This window comes from Rhinoraja longicauda, chromosome 4 (genome assembly GCF_053455715.1).
Source record: "Rhinoraja longicauda isolate Sanriku21f chromosome 4, sRhiLon1.1, whole genome shotgun sequence".
Taxonomy (NCBI): Eukaryota; Metazoa; Chordata; class Chondrichthyes; order Rajiformes; family Arhynchobatidae; genus Rhinoraja; species Rhinoraja longicauda.
In genome coordinates this window covers 43,133,848-43,156,832 of record NC_135956.1, presented here as the reverse complement: position 1 = coordinate 43,156,832, position 22,985 = coordinate 43,133,848, and the positions used below count along the sequence as shown (strand labels likewise).

General features: G+C 41.0%; 1 protein-coding gene across 5 annotated transcripts in view; it reads right to left on the bottom strand.

Moving 5' to 3' along the window:
* bbs9 (Bardet-Biedl syndrome 9) overlaps positions 1-22,985 on the bottom strand; it is a 303,117-nt gene that overhangs the window by 64,158 nt on the left and 215,974 nt on the right. For all 5 annotated transcript variants that reach the window (XM_078397603.1, XM_078397606.1, XM_078397604.1 and 2 more), the window contains one exon: positions 18,086-18,190. In XM_078397603.1, the coding sequence (XP_078253729.1) occupies positions 18,086-18,190 (105 nt within the window). The remainder of the gene's footprint in view (positions 1-18,085; positions 18,191-22,985) is intronic.

Genomic DNA, 22,985 nt, shown 5'->3' with positions numbered 1-22,985 from the left:
TTAAAGAGACACAGAGGAGCAAAATGTTTTAGCGTAGATATGCTATTAGGATGGCATGGTAACCAGATCAAGACAATCTGCCTTTAAGCTGTTGCCTCTAGGCCATTCATGCATGCACTTGCATACACAACTTAACTTCAAATAATTTTTAATTTTAGTTTTATTTAAAATTACTAGCATCTGCACCTTATTTTAATTTTTGTAACTTCAAATATTACTTTCAGCTTTAAAAGTTGGTATGTTGTTCACTATAATCACATCCAAGGAATTCTGAAAAGGCATTCTTGCCAACCCAAATGGCTTTTCTTTTTTAAATGCATCTTCACTAAAATACGCAACTTCTGAAATCCACCTTTCAATTTGTGCCAAGAGGTTGCTCTCATTAGTTCAGATTTCAGTGTAACAAGTTGTCCTGGAGGCAAGCAGCTGAATACTTCATCATGTCCTCCGATTGCACTGTCACAACCAGCCCCATTAAAGCTTTGGTCAAAGGAATCATCTGTAGTGGAATCAAATACTATTGCTGAGAAGCATCAAGCTGGCAGGACATAAATTTAGCAGATGTACACAGCAGAAGTGCATGTCTGTGTGTACTGTACATTTCATGACTTCTTCAAAAAAAATCTTCTGAACTATTCCCATCTGCTGTAATGTAATAGGGCAACTTGTATGTATCTGAAACAAGTTTTACTTGATCTCTTTAAGGGCCTGTCCCACTTGGTGATTTTTTTGGCGATTGCCGGCGACTGTCAAAGTCGCAGCAGATCGCCAAAATTTTCTTTTACCCAACGATAACACCACGACAATGCTAAGTCAGGTCGAGATTACCGTCTTCGGAAACATCACGAAATTCCCACGCTGTCAATGCTTCTCCGGCGTCCTAATTTTCGCTGAAATCACTGACAAGTCGGTAAGTACTTGAGAGTTTTGAAATATAACATCTTGCCCAGGTTACCTGAAGACCAAGCTTCACTGTAACAAGGCATAAACTGGATTTACTTCCAGTTTACTAATAGCTGTATTAAAAATTTAAAAAAATTTAATGGTTAAGTGGATTTTTGTGAAAAATGTGTGGGCATTCTTTGAAAATGTACGGGAGATGCATATCTGGTTTCTGGGTTGTATATCTGGGTTGGGAGCCCATTTTAAATGTAATGGCTGATGGCCATAAACATCGCGAAAATTCCCACGCTTACCTGACCGTCAAACTGTCGCCTCCAATCTACCTGTTAAATGTCCTGACGGTAAATAAATTGGTTAAACACAAGCATTTTATGGTATTTTGAAATGACTTTACTTATTTTAATATTATGTGCTTCTAAATGCATCTAAGAGAACCTAGCAAACCTGGGGACAGCAGGCGTCAGCGCCCGCAATAAGCCAGCTGTTGCCGAGAAATTTCACTCCGGATGATTTCTCAGTGACGCACTGAGATCCACTACGATTTTTGGAAGACTCCTCACGATCATGCCCGCGACACCCGGCAAACTGTCAGCGACAGCCTAGTCGCCGGCAGTCGCCTTAAAATCGCCTAAAGTGGGACAGGCCCTTTAAGGGAAACTAAGGGCTTGATTAAATTTCAGGCTACATTTTAGGGAGAAAGACCTTTCATTTATATTGTGTCTCTGTGTGGCCTTTGGATTTGGCATTATTTTGCATTAGTGGATCCTTCGCCTCATGCACTCATTGTAAACTTAGCTCATGCAGCAGCCATCAATTGTATACAAAAAATGTGCATGGGGAAAATACGCTTTTTGGAGCCCATTAAAAGAAAGCAGGAGAGAAAATTACACAGATTTTAATCCCACTGTTTTGATTTTAGTCACATCAGAGTTCAGCCAGGAGGGGCAGTGTATATAAACATAAGCATATTCCCATAATGAGATTTGGAGCAATATTAAATGATCTATACAAAACTGAAGGCTCTTTATCTGAACGCACATTGCATTCAGCCAACGAGTGACTGGAACAATTAACCTATTGTTTCTGATATTAATGATAATAATGACAAATTAGGAAAACTAATGGCACAAAACTAATGCATCATGTGTACAATCTAGTAATCATTATGGCGATGGGGGTCACAAAATGACGCAGGTTGGGAACTAAATATTCCAGAATACTTTACTTTTCCAAGTGATTGCCGAAAATGGAAAAGAAAGTGGGTAGCTTGTTTTTAAAGTGTGGGATAAAGTCAGTCAAGAAAAACAAAGTTGGCTCAGAAAATCAAGATGGGTGGAGCCAAGAAACAGTAAATACCAGAAAATTCTGGAGTTGTTGTACAAAAGCTCCCGAATAATTCTGGTTGTACTAATCAACAAATAAGAGGAGCATGTAACAAAATTAATACAATAATTATGGGATTTTTAATCTACATATAGATGGGTCATGACAGTCTGGAGAATGTAGTCATAGAGTGCAAAAGAGATGGGTTGTACATGAATCAGAGGAACTAAGTGTTTTGATGTTACACTGTTCGCCAAGAAAGGAAAAATTATGATCCAGAAGTTAAGGAGTCTTGAGATAATAGCGATTACAATATTAAGAAAAGAGCTCAACCTGAAATCAGACATTACATCTAAATAAGGAAACTGTGAAGGCATCAGGCACATGTTAGCTATGGTAGATTGGGAAACTACTTTAAAGATTATTATGGTAAACTGGCAATGGCAAACATTAGAACACTCAATACACAGTTTACAAGGAACAAATATTGTTTAAAGGCAAAATAAAGTGGTGCAGCAGTGGCTATCACAAGTTAAAATAGCATTGGATCTAAGAAAAAGGCCTATAACATTGACACAAAACTAGATGGTATTGTGAAGAGAAAATAATAGTGATGGATTGTAACAGGATCACGACAGCCTAGTGCAAGGGGCCAAGGCTGATTTATTTGATTTCTCTGTGGATTCTCTGAAGATTGGGAAAAGCTTCATGGAGGGGTTGAGTTGTATAGATACTCTGCAGTTTGAGGAGCATTCTCCCCTCCAAGACTACCTCCAATGAATGCAACTCCACTCCCAGGACGGAGCCAGCCTTCCTGATGAGATTCTTGATTGTGTTGGCATGCACGGCCTTTGCCCTGCCACCCCAGCACACAACTGTGTAGAAGATGGCACTGTCTACCACCGATTGACAGAACATCTGCAGCATCTTACTGCAGATATTGAAAGAGCGGAGCCTCCTCAGAAAGTAAAGACAGCTCTGTCCCTTCTTATACTGTATAAGAAGGGACAGAGCTGTCTTTACTTTCTGTCTTTACATTCAGCATTCCTGGACCAGCCCAGTTTACCATCCAGGAAAACTCCAAGGTACTTGGACTCCTTGGTAGAAGTAAATGGAGTGTACTTGGTAAATTGGGTGTAGAATACAAGAGTAAGCAAATGGGAAACAGAAAGATGGAATGTAATGGTTTCAAAATGGAGGCACGAGAGACTGTAGATACTGGAATCTGCAGCAAACAAAGGAGAGGTGGTGGAGAAACTCAGTGGATCAGAAGGCGTTGATGGAAGGAAATGGATAGCCAATGTGTAGGAAAGAACTGCAGATGCTGGTTTAAATCGAAGATAGACACAAAATGCTGGAGTAACTCAGCAGGACAGACAGAATCACTGGAGAGAAGGAATGAGTGACTTTTCGGGTCGAGATCAGTCTGAAGAAGGGTCTCGACCCGAAACGTTACCCAATACTTCTCTCCAGAGATGTTGCCTGTCCCGTTGGATAGTTAATATTTTGGATCAGGACTCATCATATTGAGTCTTTTCCCTTAGAGATTAAGAAAGGAAAGATTAGATTGGGAAATAAGAAAATAGCAAAGAAATCAAACAAATCAGCCTTGGCCCCTTGCACTAGTCTGTTGCAATCCTGCTGCAATCTATCACTATTCGCATCACAATACTACCAGGTTTTGGGTCATCTGTAAATTTAGAAACAGCCACCCTCAAGTCCAGAACACTGACACATGTTCAACATAGAATTCCAGGGAACACAACTATTTACCATGCCTGCAGCACCCAAAATCAACAGATTAGAAATGCTGCTTCTCAGTTCTAGCAAAGTAGGTGCAATCCTGTCCTATATTGTAAGGAGTTTGTACGTTCTCCCCGTGACCACATAGGTTTTCTCAGAGATCTTCGGTTTCCTCCAACATTCCAAAGACGTACAGGCTTGTAGATTAATTGGCTGGTTTAAGTGACCTCTGGTGCTGCCTGTGTGGAGTTTATATATTTTTCCGTGAAGCTGCATGTGTCCCAACAGCTCCAGTTCCCTCCAACATCCCAAAGCATTCTGGCTATTAGTTTAATTATTTACTACAAACTACCCCTAATGTAAGTGGGTGATAGGAGAATTCAGGAGAATTAATGGGCATGTGTGAGAACAAAAGTTGTAGGGAAATAAGTGGCGGAATGGGATTGATGGGCATATTCTCTTTGGGACAAATGATATCCTTCTGTGCTACATAAAAATACGAGAAAATTATGGGACCCCCCAATTATCTGATACTTAGCCAATTTTATATCCATGCTATCAATGTTTCTTTAACTTCACTGAAAACACTCATCGAAATATATAACATTCTTCAGGGACAATGCGTTGATGTTTCCTCTGGCTGGGTAACGCAGTCTCCAAATAATAGGCAGGTCATTCAGGACAGTATGGAGAAATGTTTTCACCCAGAGAATTGAGATTTTGGAATCCTCCAGCAGAGAAGGGCATTGGAGGTTCTGCTGCTGAGTATATTTTAGACAAATCAATGGGTTTTCAGTTGCGAAGCAACATTGAAGTTGAATAAAGTGCACTCAGTGAGTGCACCGCAGTGCACTTAGGATTGGTAATGTTTAAAGAACACTAGTTAATGAGAGATGTTGAGGTACTAGTCAGGAAAAAGATCAGGTTTAGGCAGTTGGGATCAAGCAAATCCCTCAAGGAATACAAAAGTAGAGTAGATTTATGAGGGAAACCAAGAGCACAAAAATAGGGCAAGAGAGGGATCTGGCAGGCAAGGTAAAGGAAATTATCAAGATATTCTACGTATGTTAAGAGTAAAAGGATGGCAAAGGAGAGAACAGGTCCCCTTAAAAATCAGCATAGTGTGTGGAGCCCACAGGAGATGGTGAAATTTTAATTAAATATTTATCATTAGTGTTTGAAGAGAAGAGCATGGAAGCTAAGAAACTGTGGCAAATGAGTTGTAATGTCTTGAACCATTTTAGAATTACCAATGAGTTGTAATGTCTTGAACAATTTTAGAATTACCATTGAGATATTTACCAAGTAATTGGTCGTCTTAAATAGCATAGGTGGATAAATCCTCAAGGCCTAGGCAAGTGCATCTTCAGACCTTGTGGAAAGCTAGGGAAGAAATTGTGGAGGCCCTTGCAGAGATATTTGCTTCATTTTCAGCCACTGGTAAAGTTTCGGAAGATTTGAGGTAACATTATTTCAGAAGGGCAGCAAGGAGAAGCCAGGGAACAATAGGGTCAGTACTGGGGCGATACTGAGGGACAGGATCTACCAACAAGGACTCAGTAGGAATAGGCAGCACAGTTTTTTTGCATGGGAAATTGTAACTCACAAGTCTGTTAGGATATTTTGAAAAGGTAACAAAGATCAGAACCGGGTTGTAAACACAGTTTAAATGGACTTCAAGTCAAGTCAAGTCAAGTCAAGTCAAGTCAAGTTTATTTGTCACATACATATACAAGATGTGCAGTGAAATGAAAGTGGCAACGCCTGCGGATTGTGCTAAACTACAAAACAGAATTGAAAAAAAAAAATTAACACAAAAAATAAATTAATACAGTAAATTAAATTAGTCCCTGGTGATATGAGTTAACAGTCCTGATGGCCTATGGGAAGAAACTCCGTCTCATCCTCTGTTTTCACAGTGTGACAGTGGAGGCGTTTGCCTGATCGTAGCAGCTGGAACAGTCCGTTGCTGGGGTGGTAGGGGTCCCTCATAATGTTGCTGGCTTCGGATCTGCACCTCCTGATGTATAGGTCCTGCAGGGGGGCGAGTGTAGTTCCCATAATGCATTCAGCCGAGGCCTTTGACGGCCCCACATATAAGCTAGTCTGGAAAGATAGGTTGCTTAAGATCCAGTGAGTGCAGGTTAATTGGAAACATAAATGGCTTGATGGTAGAAAGCAAGTGGTGAGGGAAGGTTCTTTTTCACACTGGAGGCCTATGACAAGTGGTGTGCCACAGTGATCAGTGCTGGTTCCATTGCTGTTCATCATTTATTTAAACGATTTGGATAAGAATGTACAAGACATGCTGATCTCTTTGCCCATGTACACTAATCTGATTTTCCCGCATTAGAACATAGAACAATATAGCAAAGGTACAGGTCCTTCGGTCTATAATGACTCTGCTGCTATTTTGCCAATCTAACAAATCCCATCTGCCTTTACATGGTCCATACCCTTCTATTCCCTGCCGATTCATGAATCTGTCTAATTGCCTCTTAATCATTGCTGTTGTATTTGCTGCTACCATTTCCTCTGGCAGCATGTTCCATGCACCCACCACTTTCTGTATAAAAGACTTGCCTTGCACATCTCCTTTAAACTTTCTCCCTCTCATCTTAAACCTATATCCTCTAGTATTTTGCATTAGATAGGTACCACATTTGGCTTCGGTGCATTTGGTGCCTCTCTTCCCTGTTGAACTGCTTGACTGGTTTCAGAATTACTGCAGCTTCCCCACTCTGGTCTCAGGTAAATTGCCACTGCGATTGTGCTGACATGCCAGACTTTGATAAGCATTGATAAATCAAAGTCCCAGTTGGTCCAAAGGAATTGGAGCATTTTCTAACGGAATGCTCACTCTGTTCCCACATGGTGGGGAAATTAGAAAGTCCTTCCTGCCTGTTATTGTCACAAAGACTAAACAGCAATCTCTCTGAATGTACACCACAAACTATTTTCATGCCCAGAGCGCATAGGTGTAAGAAATCATATAAACATTCATTGAACGATGAACAGGAAATGGAGTGGACTTTGGACCTGGACTCATGTTTCCACTCCAACAGCAGGAAACATACTCCTTTGGGCATTGTCAGAGGAAGGTATCTTTGAAAAAGTGCATTGCATTCTGATCAGCTGGGGTAGTGTTTCACTGAACACATTATGCATAAACTGCTCTTGTGACACCAGTAACCTGTGGTTCCAATCCAAGCTTCCAACCATAAAAACTCTATGTGCTCTGCCCTACCTTGGCTCAGCTTTGTGCTGAAACTTTCAACCACTCTTCAGTATCTCCAAATCTGACTATCCCAATACTTACCTGACAAATCTCGCACGTCCATCGTCTGTAACCCAAAACCTATTCAAAACTCTACTGCCTGTATACAAACTCACACCAAGTTGTACCATTTTTTATGATCACTGCTGGAGGCAAAAAGGAATTCATGACCCAATATATAACAAGCAAAATGTGTCGGAAGGAACTGCAGATGCTGGTTTAAACTGAAGACTGGGGAACTGGGGAAATGGGAACATTTATTCAAATATTATTTTCTCCTAAGTACCATCTATATCTCTTGTTCCCCTTTCCCCTGACTCACAGTCTGAAGAAGGCTCTCGACCAGAAACATCACCTATTCCTATTTTCCAGAGATGCTGCCTGACCTGCTGAGTTACTCCATCATGTTGTTTCTACCTATGATATAACCATTCAAATTTTCTTTAAAATCCCTTCTTCACCTCACTCCTCCCCATCTCTGTAATCTCCTCCAGCCCTACAATTTACCCCAAACGGATTGTTCTTCCTCATGCTTCTTGTATATAATTTGTTCCTGAAGTGGGGCTTGCTTGCGAAAATATAATTTTCTATTTTTCCTACCAAATTAAATAACCATCAATCATCAGATCTTAAACTGTCCATACCCCTTTGCACTCTTCACAACTAGCTTTGTACTGCCAGTCAGTTGACCACACTAGATATATTATTCTTACAGTATTTGAAGAAATTCCACAATATTTGTTTTGATAGAAAGCAGAGAAAATTATATTTTAAATGTGAGAGAATGGCCACTGTTGATTCCTACAGGAGTTTTTGAAAATTCAGCAGAGTTCGTGATTCGGAAAGTAAATAATATATTAATCTTTACAACAATCAGTTTGGAATAGTTATATTGGCATTGTTATAGAGTCCAAATGCTGCATCAAAAACATCTCCGTTTATTTTGCAAAAGCTGGCACTTGATATGTTATATTAAAAAAATAAGAACACTTTTATCGAAAGGAAAAATTAGCCTGGGACAGTTCAGGTTTCAGGTGAGGTGATTACTGTTACACGTTTCATTCAAGTGGAATGAACAATGCAGGAATGTTTAATCTCATTGATTTGTGCAGCCGAGGAGCAAATAAATGAACCATTGAAGAATTTAAATCTTCCTTCAAGTGTTTTTCATTCATTGAAAGGTAATCAAGTGATCACAATCTACTCTTAAGCTTGATTCAGACTAATCCAAATGTTAAATGGTTAATTAACCAACTAAAAGCTGACCGTAAGTAAAACTTTCATGTGGGCCTTAGCGATCACTCTGGGAAGTACAAAGCTCAACAATACAATGTGAAGTATAAACTCAAAAGCCATGAATGTCTTTCTGGATTTTTGCAGATTTTTAAAGAGCATCAGACATGAAAAGGTAGCTTTATGTAAATATTCATTTGGGGGGTTTTCTTATGTTACATTGCAGATTAGACAACATTTGGACAGAGAAAGAGAGATTTCGAGAGGTATAGTACAGCAACTGGCCCTTTAGCCTGCTGAGTCTAGGCCAACCATCAGACATCCATTTATACTATGCTTATCCCTTTTCTCATTTTAAATTTTTCCCCACATTCCCATCAACTCCCTCTGGACTATACCACTCACCTGCAATTTGGGGCAATTTACAATGACAATGGCTAATCAACATACCAACCTGCATGTCTTTAGGATGAGGGAGGAAACTGAAGCACCCGGAGGAAACCCATGCAGTCATGGGCAGAACGTGCAAACTGAAATGCAGAATCCAACTCGTATAGTCTTTCTCATAGCCACAGCCCATCAAGTATGTTTAAAGTGGAGCGTCTGAGGTAATGTCAGAAATATGGTAGCCAATTAGCCCACAGTAGCATCACAACATTTTCTGTGGTTTTATCCAGATAATCTCTTTTAGCAATTGACAGGTAGACGTTATTTAACCCAAAACAATGGATCAAAGCTTCAATAGTGACACAAAAAAAGTGGAGAAGCAGGGATCCTGAGCAGAAAATTAAGCTGCCAGAAGGACTCAATGGATCTGGCAGCACCTGTGGAGAGAAAAAGATAGTCTATGTTTTGGGCTGTGACCGTTCCTCAGGGACGGTTTAAAATGGGACATGGTTTAAAATCTCATGCACAGAACAGAGTGCAACTTTCCCTCAGTATACCCTCAAGAATGTTTGCCTTCACTGTGTGCCTGGCAGAGTGGGACCTGAGCCACGGGTGTTCCAGTTCAGAGACAAAAGCACCCCTTGCTGAACAGTAGCTGTACCTCAAGTAGTCCTGATATCACTCACTCAGCTGACAGAGTGAATAATCAGTGAATATCAGGTGCTCTTCCAATAACAATCGGCTAAATCTTCCCATCCCTCCTGAAAATGTTGAAAATTCGGGTACATGGATCTCTATCGATATCAATGCCGTGGACAACAAATAGATTAGTGATTAGTAAGTTTGCAGATGACATAAAAATTGGTGGAATTACAGACATTGAAAAAGACTATGAAAGGATACAAGAAGATATAGATTAGACAATAGACAATAGACAATAGGTGCAGGAGTAGGCCATTCAGCCCTTCGAGCCAGCACCGCCATTTATTGTGATCATGGCTGATCATCCACAATCAGCAGTTCCTGCCTTCTCCCCATACCCCCTGACTCCGCTATCCTTAAGAGCTCTATCCAGCTCTCTCTTGAATGCATTCAGAGAATTGGCCTCCACTGCCTTCTGAGGCAGAGAATTCCACAGATTTACAACTCTCTGCGTGAAAAAGCTTTTCCTCATCTCTGTTCTAAATGGCCAACCCCTTATTCTTAAACTGTGGCCCCTGGTTCTGGACTCCCCCAACATTGGGAACATGTTTCCTGCCTCTAGCGTGTCCAATCCCTTAATAATATTATATGTTTCAATAAGATCCCCTCTCATCCTTCTAAATTCCAGCGTATACAAGCCCAGTCGCCCCAGTCTTTCAACATACGACAGTCCCGCCATTCCGGGAATTAACCTCGTGAACCTACGCTGCACTCCCTCATTAGCAAGAATGTCCTTCCTCAAATTTGGAGACCAAAACTGCACACAGTACTCCAGGTGTGGTCTCACTAGGCCCCTGTACAATTGCAGAAGGACCTCTTTGCTCCTAGACTCAACTCCTCTTGTCATGAAGGCCAACATGCCATTAGCTTTCTTCACTGCCTGCTGTACCTGCATGCTTACTTTCAGTTGTAGATAGTTACAGATATGAGCAAAGAAATAGCACATAAATATGCAAGGAAAGGCAGGATATGGGTCACATACTGGCAAAGGACATTAGTTTAACTTAGCATTATGTTCAGCACAGACAGTGTGGGCAAAAGAGTCTGTTCCTGCACTGTACTGCTCTGTGTTCTCAATCCAATTGCCACATCCCTTGATGCATGTCTAAAAGCCCATCACCCTAAACTGAGCATTCACTGCCTCCAGGAGAAGCGAATGCCAAACACAAATTATCCACCAGGTCATCTCTGAATGTGCAGCGGCTGAATGTGCAGCGGGCACTGTGGGTGGCAGCCACAGCCTGGGGCTTCCCATCACACCAGTCCACTGATGAGAGGAACAGGGGTAGAGCCATCGGGGACTGGAGGTTGCAACTGGAGGACATGAAGGGAAGATATTTTGGACATCAGGAGGACTGTAAAATTAATTTTAAGCAAAAACAGACTTTCAGGAAGCTTTATTTCTGGCAGAGGCAAAGTTGGAACCAGATTTCTGCCGCCGCCTTTCATTGCATCAGATTGTTGTATTACAGAAACATATTCTTACATCACAATGATCAATGTCGAAGCAGCTTCAGAGCCATTACTGTAACTGTGCGGATTCCTCACTTACCTTGAGCAAAATGCATTCACTGAGGAGAATGAATCTGAAAGGCTGCAGCTGAAAAAGATGTCTTCCAGTGTGGATACTGTTTGCAAGTGTGTTGCCTCATCAGGCACCCACTTAAGTGAGATATAAGTGGAATTAATATTGCTACAATAATCAATTCCTTATGGAGAAAGCACATACTTCAGTGGAACGAAAGACCGCGGCTGCTGTGTTTCAAGGTCGTGCTCTTAATTCCATTAAGCCAGTCCTGAAACAACCCAGTGATAAAGAGCAATTACAGAAGCCCATTACTTGGAGCTAAGCCAGGCAGCCAGCTGTTGGATTGCTCTGAAACACACAGCAGAAGAGACATGGTTCCCCCAGGAATGGAGCCAGTTACACCGGGACAAAAGTGTGTGGGACACAGTTACCTTGGGACGGGAGTATCAGACACAGTTACCCGAAGACAGGAGTGTACGCAAGATTGTTACATTGGGACAGATATGTGTGGGACATGGTTAATCCAGAGAGGATCGTTTGGTGGTGACATTGCGACAGGCGTGTCTCATATACGGTTCCCCTGAAGAGGACTGTTTGGGACATGCTTACATTGGGACAGACATGTTTGGAACACGATTACATTGGGGTGGGTGTGGGAGATTACCACATGTACATGGGTGAGCAGGTTTCTGACTGTGTGGCGATTTCACTACCACTGCCGATTTAACTCCAAAGACGTACAGGTATGTAGGTTAATTGGCTGGGTAAATGTAAAAATTGTCCCTAGTGGGTGTAGGATAGTGTTAATGTGCGGGGATCACTGGGCGGCACGGACTTGGTGGGCCGAAAAGGCCTGTTTCCGGCTGTATATATATGATATGATATGATATGATAACCTGTTTGTACTAATTGAATCGGTTACTTTCCTACTGCTGCTCGGCTCTGGTCTGTACTAGTTTCTCCTCACCTGTGTGTGCACAGGTCTGTTCTCTGGATCCAGGAAAGGATAAACATGAGCGAGGGAGTGGAGTGAGGGTTTATCAGATTGATTCCTAGGATGGCCTGTCACATGAGTACGGATTATTCAGAAATGGATGTGTTCTATCGAGTTTATACAAATGAGAGGCGATCTCATTGAATTTCCTACAGGGTACATATTAAACTAATGTTTTTCCTAACTTTGGTCTCTAGAAGCAGAGTTTAAGAGTCAAAATATGAGGTCAGCCATTGGGTCCAAGGATAGGAAGTAATGTCTTCACTCAGAGCATGGTGAATCTTTGGTGCCTGCGGGCAGAATGTCCAAGCCACATTTCTGAGCATTAATGAAATTGAATTTTCATTGGGCAAAGCAAACATTCATTTGTAAATGGGAAGTCATGTTGGCCAATTTACTGGATTCCAGTTTGAAAAAGTGGATGCTATGGATAAAAGGGACTCAGTGGATGTACAGAAGGCGTTTGATAAGGTATTGCATTAAAAGTTACAGCTGAAAATAAAACCTCACGGTTAGGAGGTAACATTTTGGTGTGGATAGACAGATGTCGAGTTAACAAGTAGAAAGTAAACATTAATGGGTGTCTTTTCCTGATTACAAGATATAACCAGTCGTGAACCGCAGGGATCGGTGCTAAGGCCTCAACTTTTACTGTTTATTTAAATGTCTTGGATGAAGGCACTGAACGTACTGTTGCCAAATTTGCTGATTACACAAAAGATAAGATGGAGAGTAAGTTGTGAAGAGGAAGTGGGACGGAGACTTCAAAAGGAGGAGAAATAGGTGAAATGATTGAGCAGAAATCTGAGAAATGAAGTGTGAAATATGAAAATGTGAAATTGTCTATCATGGCACAAAAACAAAGACAGTGCAGCAATTAATCACGAATGAGAACAGAAAGTTGTTAGTGATTTGGTAGGAGAATTGAATCTAAAAGTTAGGAAGAAAATCGTTGAACAATATATGGCATTGTAGAGACCTCAACTGGAGCATAGTGTATAGCATTCTGGCTCCTTATTTAAGGAGCATTGGAAGCAGTTCAGAGAAGCTTCATTAGACTGTTACCTGGCATGGAAGGCTTGCCTTAGGAGGAAACAGTGAGGCGTCTTTATTATAAGATCCTGAGGGGAATTCACAGGGTGGATGTGGAGAGGATTTTTCCACTTTTAGTGAATCAGGAATTAGAGGTTATTGTTTAAAAATAAGTTCGTTCATTTAAGCTAGAAAGGAGAATATTTTTTCTCCTGTGAGTTTTTGGAACTCTCTTCCTCAAAGGGCAGTGGAAGCAGAGTCTGTTAATATTTTTATAAATTGATCAGCAAAGTAGTGATGAAAATAAGAGGAAACAGACTTTTCAGCCCAATTCATCCATACTGACCAAGTTGCTCAACTGAGCTAGACCCTCTCGCCCGAGTCTGGCCCATAATCCTCCAAATCATTTCTATCCATGTACCTGTCCTGTCCTCTACACCTGGTAATGTCCTTGTAAATATTTTTAGCATCCTATTCAGTTTAATAATAGCCTTCCTGCAGCAGGCACACACAGAATGTACTCCAAATGTGGCTCTACCAACGTCCTGTACGGCTAATAACATGAGTCCCAACTCTTGTTCTCAATACCCTAAAGGCAAACATGCCAGATACCTTCTTCACCACCTTGTCTACCTGTGTTACCATTTCAAGGAACAATGTACCTGTATCCCTGGGTCTTGCTGATCAACAACATTCTCCAGGGCCCCACCATTTACTGCACAAGTCCCACTCTTATTTGTCCTACCAAAATACAACACCATGCATTTATCTGGATTAAACTCCATCTGTCATTCCTGGCCCTTTGGCCCAGTTGATCAACATCCTATTGTAAGCATAGATAATCTTCACTGTCCATCATATCACCAATTTTACTGTCATCCACAAACTCACTAATCAAACCATCTACATTTACATCAAAGGTATTTATTCGCAAAATGCTGGAGTAACTCAGCAGGTCAGGCAGCATCTCAGGAGAGAAGGAATGGGTGACGTTTCGGGTCGAGACCCTTCTTCAGACTGATGTCAGGGGGGCGGGACAAAGGAAGGATATAGGTGGAGACAGGAAGATAGAGGGAGATCTGGGAAGGGGGAGGGGAAGCGAGGGGAAGAGACCCGAAACGTCACCCATTCCTTCTCGTGTGTAATTTTGATATGATCAAGACAGTCCAGTCTGAATGAGGTAACTCACTAACACATTGCTCACTCCATTCACACCCACTCTTACCAGCCTCACCCTTCTCACATTGCTGTTACACCTCAGGATCTAAAGGTAAGTTGCGGTTAAACCATGAGGGGAAACCAAATCTTCAGCAGGAATACTGAAACCCATGATATAAAGTTGCAAACAGAATTATTTAATTGATGAGAACATTTTCACAAGTGAGCCTCGTTCAGCTAGGTCAAATAAATTATTTGCAGATCCTGTACCTGGGACAATGGAAATGCCAACTTTATCTTTCACTCTGCATGACACTCTCCTGTTCGAGAGATAAGGATGAGACTGTGTGGGAGCTTTCATACCCTAACTCCTGAATTTTTTATTTGACACATTTTATAAACTTAGTGCTAATTTGCTTCCATTCTAAAGCACAACGGGAAGTAATCTGCCAATAGAATGTCCCAAAATTCAAACTTAAAATAAATCTCCTGATGCCTTTATTGTACTTCACTGAAGGATCTTCACTGACATCCTACTGTGCTTACTCCCAGCAGCTAGAATTCCAGCCATTGGTTTTTAAGTGTTTCTCGCTAAAACTGTTAATGAGAATAATTTACATAAATCAGAACCTTAAATAATGCACATTTCATTAAAAGTCATGAATCATATGGTTGCAAATAGGTGTGAATATAGTAAAGCTGACAACAACATAGAGGATGTATATACGTGAGCTGACCTTTCCTTTGGCCTCACACGATTCAACCTTGCTCAAATCGAACAGTTCATTGAATTGAAACCATCATGAAATTGGATTTAAGATATTTTTCACCAGCCATGTGCAACACAAGTTCATTGCAATAACCAAACATTAGTTCGCTGGCAGCCTACAAAATTTACAAGTGTTTGGTATCAGAGGCTTCCTAATCAAGTTAAACAATTGATGTCTACTTCCCTGATCAAAATAATCCTAAATCTTTCAATTTAAAAAGAGAGCCAGCTTTCAATAGATAAGCTTTCCATCAAATGAAAGTTTTATTTGGAAACTACTCAGTTTATCAATTACACGATCGGAGGCTATGCACCAATCTGCACTGTTCAGAGGATGAAGCCTTGCCCTTTGGCAGTGATTCCCAAAGTTTTGATACCCGTGTAGCCCTTTGTATATTTCCGTAAGCATCTTGTACCCCTCATTAAAAACAAATCGTATTTCATTGTAAAAGTCAATAAAAATTGCATACATTTTTATTTTGGATTAAGGTATGCATGTAAACAAATGTTTTCTATAATATAATGTATAATTACGAGAATAAAATTAATAAAGAATCCATTAAATACATTTTTTATTTAAAATAATTTATCATCAATGTGAAGGATGAAATTGCTCATGTTGGGAAAATATTTTGGCAAAATTTGGCTCTGTAGTTGTTAATTTCAACCTCAGTTGTGGTTCGACATCTAATATGTGGTTCCTCTTCTTCGTCTTAAGGGCCTGTCCCACAGGCGATTTTAAGGCAACTGCCGGCGACTAGGCTGTTGCCGAACGTTCGCCAGGGTGTCGAGGGTATGATCGTGAGGAGTCTTCAATGAATCGTAGCGGATCTCGGCACGTCGTGGGAAAAAATTTCCAGATAGAAATTTCTCGGCGACAGCTGGCTTGTCGCCAGGTATCGTAGCTTATTGCGGGCGCTGTCACATGCTGTCCCCAGGTTTGCTAGGTTGTCGCAGATGCATTTAGAAGCATGTAATATTAAATTAAGAAAAGGCATTTGAAGATACCAGAAGATAGTTTTGTTTAACCAATTTATTTACCGTCAGGACATTTGACAGGTAGATTGGAGGCGACAGTTTGACGGTCAGGTAAGCGTGGGAATTTCGTAATGTTTCCGAAGACGGTGTAATCTCTTAGCCAGGTGCTAGTTTCACGAAAAAAGTAACTTGTATCGACCTGACTCGGCATTGTCGTGGCCATCTCCAGTCTTGTAAACATTCTTTCAATTCAAAGCTTTCATTAAGAAAAACCAGTAGTTCATTCCGGAGTTCAAATAAATGAGTCAACACTTTTCCACGAGAAAGCCAACGAACCTCGGTGTGGAAAAGAAGTTGGGTATGATTACTACCCATTTCTTCGCACAGTTGTGAGAAAAGTCGGGCATTTAATGGATGTCCTTTAATATAATTTATGATTTTCACTGCTTCGTCTAGAACTTTTTTAGGTCTGCAGACATCATATGTGTACCCAAAGCCTCGCTGTGTATGCAACAATGTGTCAATTGTGAATCTGGTGCAATAGTTTTAATCCTTGAAACAAGCCCTTTTTCACTTTCGACCATGGCCTTCGCTCCGTCTGTGCTTATTCCAGCACAACGCTTCTAATCAAGCTTGTTTTGTTGCATAAATTCATCCATAATGTTAAAGATTTCGTCTCCAGTTGTATGTTCTGGCAAACGTTGGCAAAACAAAAGGTCGTCATGAAGTTTTTGGTCTTTTCAAAGAAACACCAAAAGATTTGCAATATTCGCAATGTCAGTGGATTCGTTCGCCTGTATTGCATAATAACGATTCTGACGGTTGACGGACAATAATATTTGTTTTATATTTTCAGCCATTTCGGTGATTCTTCGATGAACAGTATTATTTGAGAGACAAATACGATCAAAATACCTTTTTGCGTCATCTCCGATCATAACTTCTGCCATTATCATTGCTGCAGGCTTGACCAAAGTTTCGCCAATTGTCCCGGTGCACCATTTTTCGCTATTAAGAGCGACACCATATATGAAGCTAATAAGGCTTTTTTTATTCTCACTTCCTGTTAGGCCCCACATTATTTTCTGAGTTTAAAAAAAATCTTTACGTTTATTCTCGAAAAATTTGACAGGTTTGTCTTTGTATTCAATATGTTTCGATTCAAAATGGCGCTTCGTTGGAAGGCTTCATACTCTCATTTGTCAAAATTTCATGACAAATGACACATAATGGAGCCGGTTCATCTTCATCTTCCGTCCATGAAAATCCATATTTCAAGTAATTTACATCGTACTTACGAAGTTTCCTTGCCATCTTCTTAGTTGGTCCTTTAGAGATGTCAGGTGGGACACCCTTCTCAATTTCATTACATTCATATGGTCCAGATATACCGACGTTTTCTCGTTGTCTGCTTCTATCTTCCTTATTGCTCTCTTTTGTGCGTTTTATACACTCAGTATTTAACCAATAATCCATAATTGAGAATTTAAGGGTTAGAAAAAATAGTTACGAAAATTTACGAAAAAGATTTTCTCGCAAAACGAGAAAACGAACATTTACGAGTTGTCGCTTGGGAGTCTGCAAACTACCCAAATGCAGCATCTATCACAACTTGAGTAGAAGAATTCATACGAAATATATAATTTATTTGCAAATATGTATGGAAAAATAATTCGTAACCACAGTATTTGTAGTACATAGCTGAAAAATGCCGCGTACCCCCTGAAGACCTTTCGCGTACCACTGGGAGTACGCATACCCAAATTTGGAGAACACTGCACTATGGAATAACGGCCTGGTCCTGGACCACAACAATGGAACTGCTTGACACACAGGTAGATTGCAGTTCAATGAATGGGATGTCCATCTCTTCCAGAGATTTTTGGTTGTCGTCACAGTACCTGCCAAACTCAAGTGAGGTGCTTAACGCAGACCTGCTCATTCATCTTAGCTAAGAGTTTCGACAGCAAAATTCCAAAATAATAAAACAAAAATCCAAAGTCATAAGAAAAATGCAATGGCACCAAATTCTATAGGAACATGTGATCTCCCACCTACCTGGTTCCAACTTCTTTGTTACATGTGCAGAGTTTTGGAACATTCCTGAAGGAGTATGATCTGCCATTCTCTCTTCCAGTTCGGATTCTGGGATCGTTTGAAAGCCTGAGTTGCAAACAAATAATTATTGTTATTAAAATGGGATTACGCTAGCAGAAGCAAAAGTTGTGAATACTAGAAATTGGAAACAAAAACCAAGTGTTGGAAGCACTCAGCAGGGAATTGGAAACAGTTTACATTTCAGGTTGGGGAGGTTTGAGATGGAACTTAGCTTGTAATAGAGATGGAGCTATTGCAGCACACACGGAATAAGGTAGCACTGAGAACAAAGGTGAGAAAAAATGGGAATTTAGGAATCAACATCAGACAACCTGAGGCAATGTTCAAAGTGTTGCGGGAGTCATATGGTGTTGTAGACGAAGATGGGTAGGAAATGGTTAACTTGGTAAATGCCACTGCTTGAAACTTTTAAGCAGGAGCATCCATCATTCAGAATTCACAAATTTGGTACAAGTGCTGTGGAAATTTGGAGCAAGCACAGTGGAGATATTAGACAAGCTCAAAACAAGTACATTCCTACCACCGCTGAACTTTTGTATAAAATATCTAGATGGCACACTGACGCACTGGAGAGCATTAAACAGATTACACACAAAGAAAAGTAGTTCCCATAATTAAGAAGAGGACACAACCAAACCCGAGCACTATCAATGTGGCATTCAAAACTCCATCAAATCCAGAGGCGGGATAAGCGCAGCATAAAAGTTCTCTCATAGGGCAACATCCCCAGTCTTGAGACACTAATTACTGCCCATCAACTCCTTTGGGCAGGCCGCCACATTTGCATTCCACATTCTATTTTGAGCTCTCTCAGATGGACAGAGGTGTGCAGAGAAAAAAAATTCAAAGTTATTCTCAAACAAATGCACACCCTACCAGATTAGTGGAAATCCCTGACCTGTGATCACTAAAGTGCAGAAGGTGGTCTGAGAGCCGAGAGCCCTTGTGTCAAGAGCACAAGGCAAGGTAGTATAAATAGAAGAAGCATACCATCTCACATACTACATCACTGCCCCTCCCGTGGAAGAGTCTGTGGTCCCAAATCGGACTCATCACTCACCATAGAACGTACTGCACAGATCACAGCGAGCTATCCGTCGCAGGTCATATCCTATCCTCAAAAAGCTGATTAAATAAAAACCAAATAAATGTAAGCAGAAATGTGGTTAAATAACCAAACTACGAAGCAGCAATAGGCCGTAGACAGTTGCCAAGTGTGTTTGGCTGACCAATCTCTCAAGTCAATGACAAGAATGCTCAAGGATTCCATCCCCAACAGAACTGTAACAGAGAATTGTAGTGAAACAAGGTAGCAGCTCATCACCCACCTTCTCAAGGGCAATTAAGGGAGTGCATTAAATCTGGTGCTCATGACACCAGATCCTGTAAAAACATTAAAAATTATGGACCAGTACAAAAGTTGGTACTGTGACAGCACGGGAAATGGCAGGTGGGCAATAGATAACTGAACTAATGCTTTGGAAGAATCTTGCGGCATGTGCCGTTGAGTTCATGATTTAATGTGGTGATATTTGGCCAAAGCGGCCATTTTTATGCAGCTTTCAGTGACCCAAGATTGCAGTACAGATAAGAGTGGATAAGGGATCTCAGGTAAAATATCAAAATCTGAACCAAAACCAAACCCATTACAGCCAATCTGAATATAGACTAGTCCCTGACTAATCAAAAGCAGAACATATACAGCAAGGTCCCATCAGGTCCACTTGGGTAGCCAAGCTCCAGTGAGGACAGGTTTTAGTTTGTAGCACTGGAGAGCGAGGAAGGTATCAGTACCAAAGAATGAACCTATGGATTAATTTAATAATCAACACAGAAAAATAAAAAAAATAGGTTTAGAGTATGTTTATTATTGTCACATGTACCAAGGTACGGTGAAAAACTTTAATTAGCATGCTATCCAAATAGATCAGATATACTATATATATATATATATATATATATATCCCCTACTCCCAATTCCTCCGTCTATGCCGCATCTGCGCCCGGGATGAGGTGTTTCACACTAGGGCGTCAGAGATGTCCTCATTCTTCAGGAAACGGGGCCACCCCTCTTCCATTATAGATGAGGCTCTCACTAGGGTCTCTTCAACATCCCGCAGCTCCGCTCTTGCTCCCCCTCCCCCCACTCGCAACAAAGACAGAATCTCCCTCGTTCTCACCTTCCACCCCACCAGCCAGTGGTCCAACAAATCATCCCCCAACATTTTCGTCACCTACAACGGGACCCCACCACTGGTCATATCTTCCCATCCCCTCCCCTCTCTGCGTTCCGCAGAGACCGTTCCCTCCGTAACTCCCTGGTCCACTCGTCCCTTCCTACCCAAACCACCCCATCCCCGGGCACTTTCCCCTGCAACCGCACGAGATGCAACACCTGTCCCTTTACCTCCCCCCTCAACTCCATCCAAGGACCCAAACAGTTTTTCCAGGTGAGACAGAGGTTCACCTGCACCTCCTCCAACCTCATCTATTGCATCCGCTGCTCCAGATGTCAACTTAATTACATCGGCGAAACCAAGCGCAGGCTCGGCGATCGCTTCGCTCAACACCTGCGCTCGGTCCGCATTGACCAAACTGATCTCCCGGTGGCCGAGCACTTCAACTCCCCCTCCCATTCCCAGTCTGACCTTTCTGTCATGGGCCTCCTCCAGTGCCATAGTGAGGCCCACCGGAAATTGGAGGAACAGCATCTCATATTTCGCCTGGGCAGCTTGCAGCCCAGTGGTATGAACATCGACTTCTCCAACTTTAGATAGTTCCTCAGTCCCTCTCTTCCCCTCCCCTTCCCAGATCTCCCTCTATCTTCCTGTCTCCACCTATATCCTTCCTTTGTCCCGCCCCCCTGACATCAGTCTGAAGAAGGGTCTCGACCCGAAACGTCACCCATTCCTTCTCTCCTGAGATGCTGCCTGACCTGCTGAGTTACTCCAGCATTTTGTGAATAAACACCTTCGATTTGTACCAGCATCTGCAGTTATTTTCTTATACTATATATATATATATATATATATATATATATATATATATATATATATAATATCATGTCAAACTCAAGTACAATAAGTAGAACAAGGTGAAGGATACAGTGTGCAGGATAAGGTTCTCAGCATTGTAACGCATTAGGTATGTAGACAAAGTCCAATGTCAACAATGAGGTAGAAGCAAATCAGACAGTACCCTAGCTCATGGAAGGACTCTTCAGAAGCCTGACAATAGAGGAGAAGAAGCTATTCCTAATTCTGGTGGCACATGCTCTTCAGCAGCTGCACCTTCTGCTAGACAGGAGCATGGAGAAGAAGGACTGACTGGGGTGGGACAAGTCTTTGATTATGTTGACTGTAGCTGGAAAGTTTGGTCTGTGTGATGGACTGGGTTACATCTGTAACACCCTGCAATTTCTTGTGGGCTTAGGCATAGCTGTTCACATACCAAGCTCTGATGCAACCTAACAGTATACTTTCTATAGTGCATCTGTAGAAGTTTGTAAGGTTTGCCAGGTGTGTGGAACTGTGTCAAATATGAGTCATGACATTGGGATAGTTTATACAACTCTGGAGGTTTGGCAATGAGAGCACCAAAGCCTTGAGGTGATAAGAAAGCAACAAGGTCTCAACAGAAGTTTGAGAGATGTGTCGATGTAGACTCAGATTATAACAGATCTGTATCCCACTGAAGCATCTAATGTACACTCTTTGCATATCATAGAATTATAATTTATGAGATACCTTTGACCTTTCAGCATTTTGGGTATAGTGTCTTGCTTTCCATCTCCTGACAAAATATAAATTAAATGATAAGGCTTGTTGAAACTGGTATGATTGGAGTAAAATCCATAGATTAATGTTTGGGTGCAATAATTATGTTTCTTTTGTTAAGGATTTTAAAAAAGTAATGAATGTTTAGGGAGTAAGAGTTGAAAATAAAATTAAAAAATTACAAATTTTGAAAAATCAGCTGCAGAATAGAAAAGAGTGAAAATTTGTAGCAGGTCTGACAGGATCTGAAAGATCACATTTCTTGTGGAATCCTTTGTTAAAACAGGAAGTGAAAGTAGATCTGTATGTGCAGTGATTCTTCAATTGCCTTTGAATATCATTTTTCTTATTCTATGCAGTTAAGGGTCATACAAATGGTAGAAGCTGGGTCTCGCCTAAATCTGGCTGTTCTGCAATACAACTTCTGTAGACCACCAGAGAAAGGGCGAGTGTCTAGAAAGGCCTTTGTCGGATGCTGAAAGAAACACCACCCTCCCCCTGCAGACTGGAACACAGCCAGAGAAAGCAGATTTTCCAGATGTGGGCTAATAAACACTCCTAAAGAAGAGACAGTTTGTCCACTAGTTTTTTGGCATGCACAGATTGCCATGCAATTTTAAGCTGTGTAACCTAGGTAATTGATTCTGGGTTGTATAAATCTGTGAAGTTGATTAATCCATATATGTAAATTAACTTCAGCATACAGACTGGATGAGAATACATTTTTTTTAAATCTGAGAAAAATATTTAATATTTTTCCTGAATGAAACAGCAGATATTAGACTTTGTATTGCTTATTTTTCTTCTTCTTTGACTTTCTGAGAAGTTCTTTGTATTCAAATAAATGAAGTTTTGAGTGGACTGTACAGATATTTTACAAAGAGTGGCATTAAGTGCTGGCAACTTAATTTTTAAATGTCATGGCAAAGTTAAAGACTCACAATAAAAGGAAATGAACACTGAAAAGTAAAACTCCTAGATGAATGAAGCAGTATTGTTATTCATGTGCTTGCCTGGTTTTGAGGGCTGATTGCACTCATCCCTTTCATAAAATTGTTAGTTAG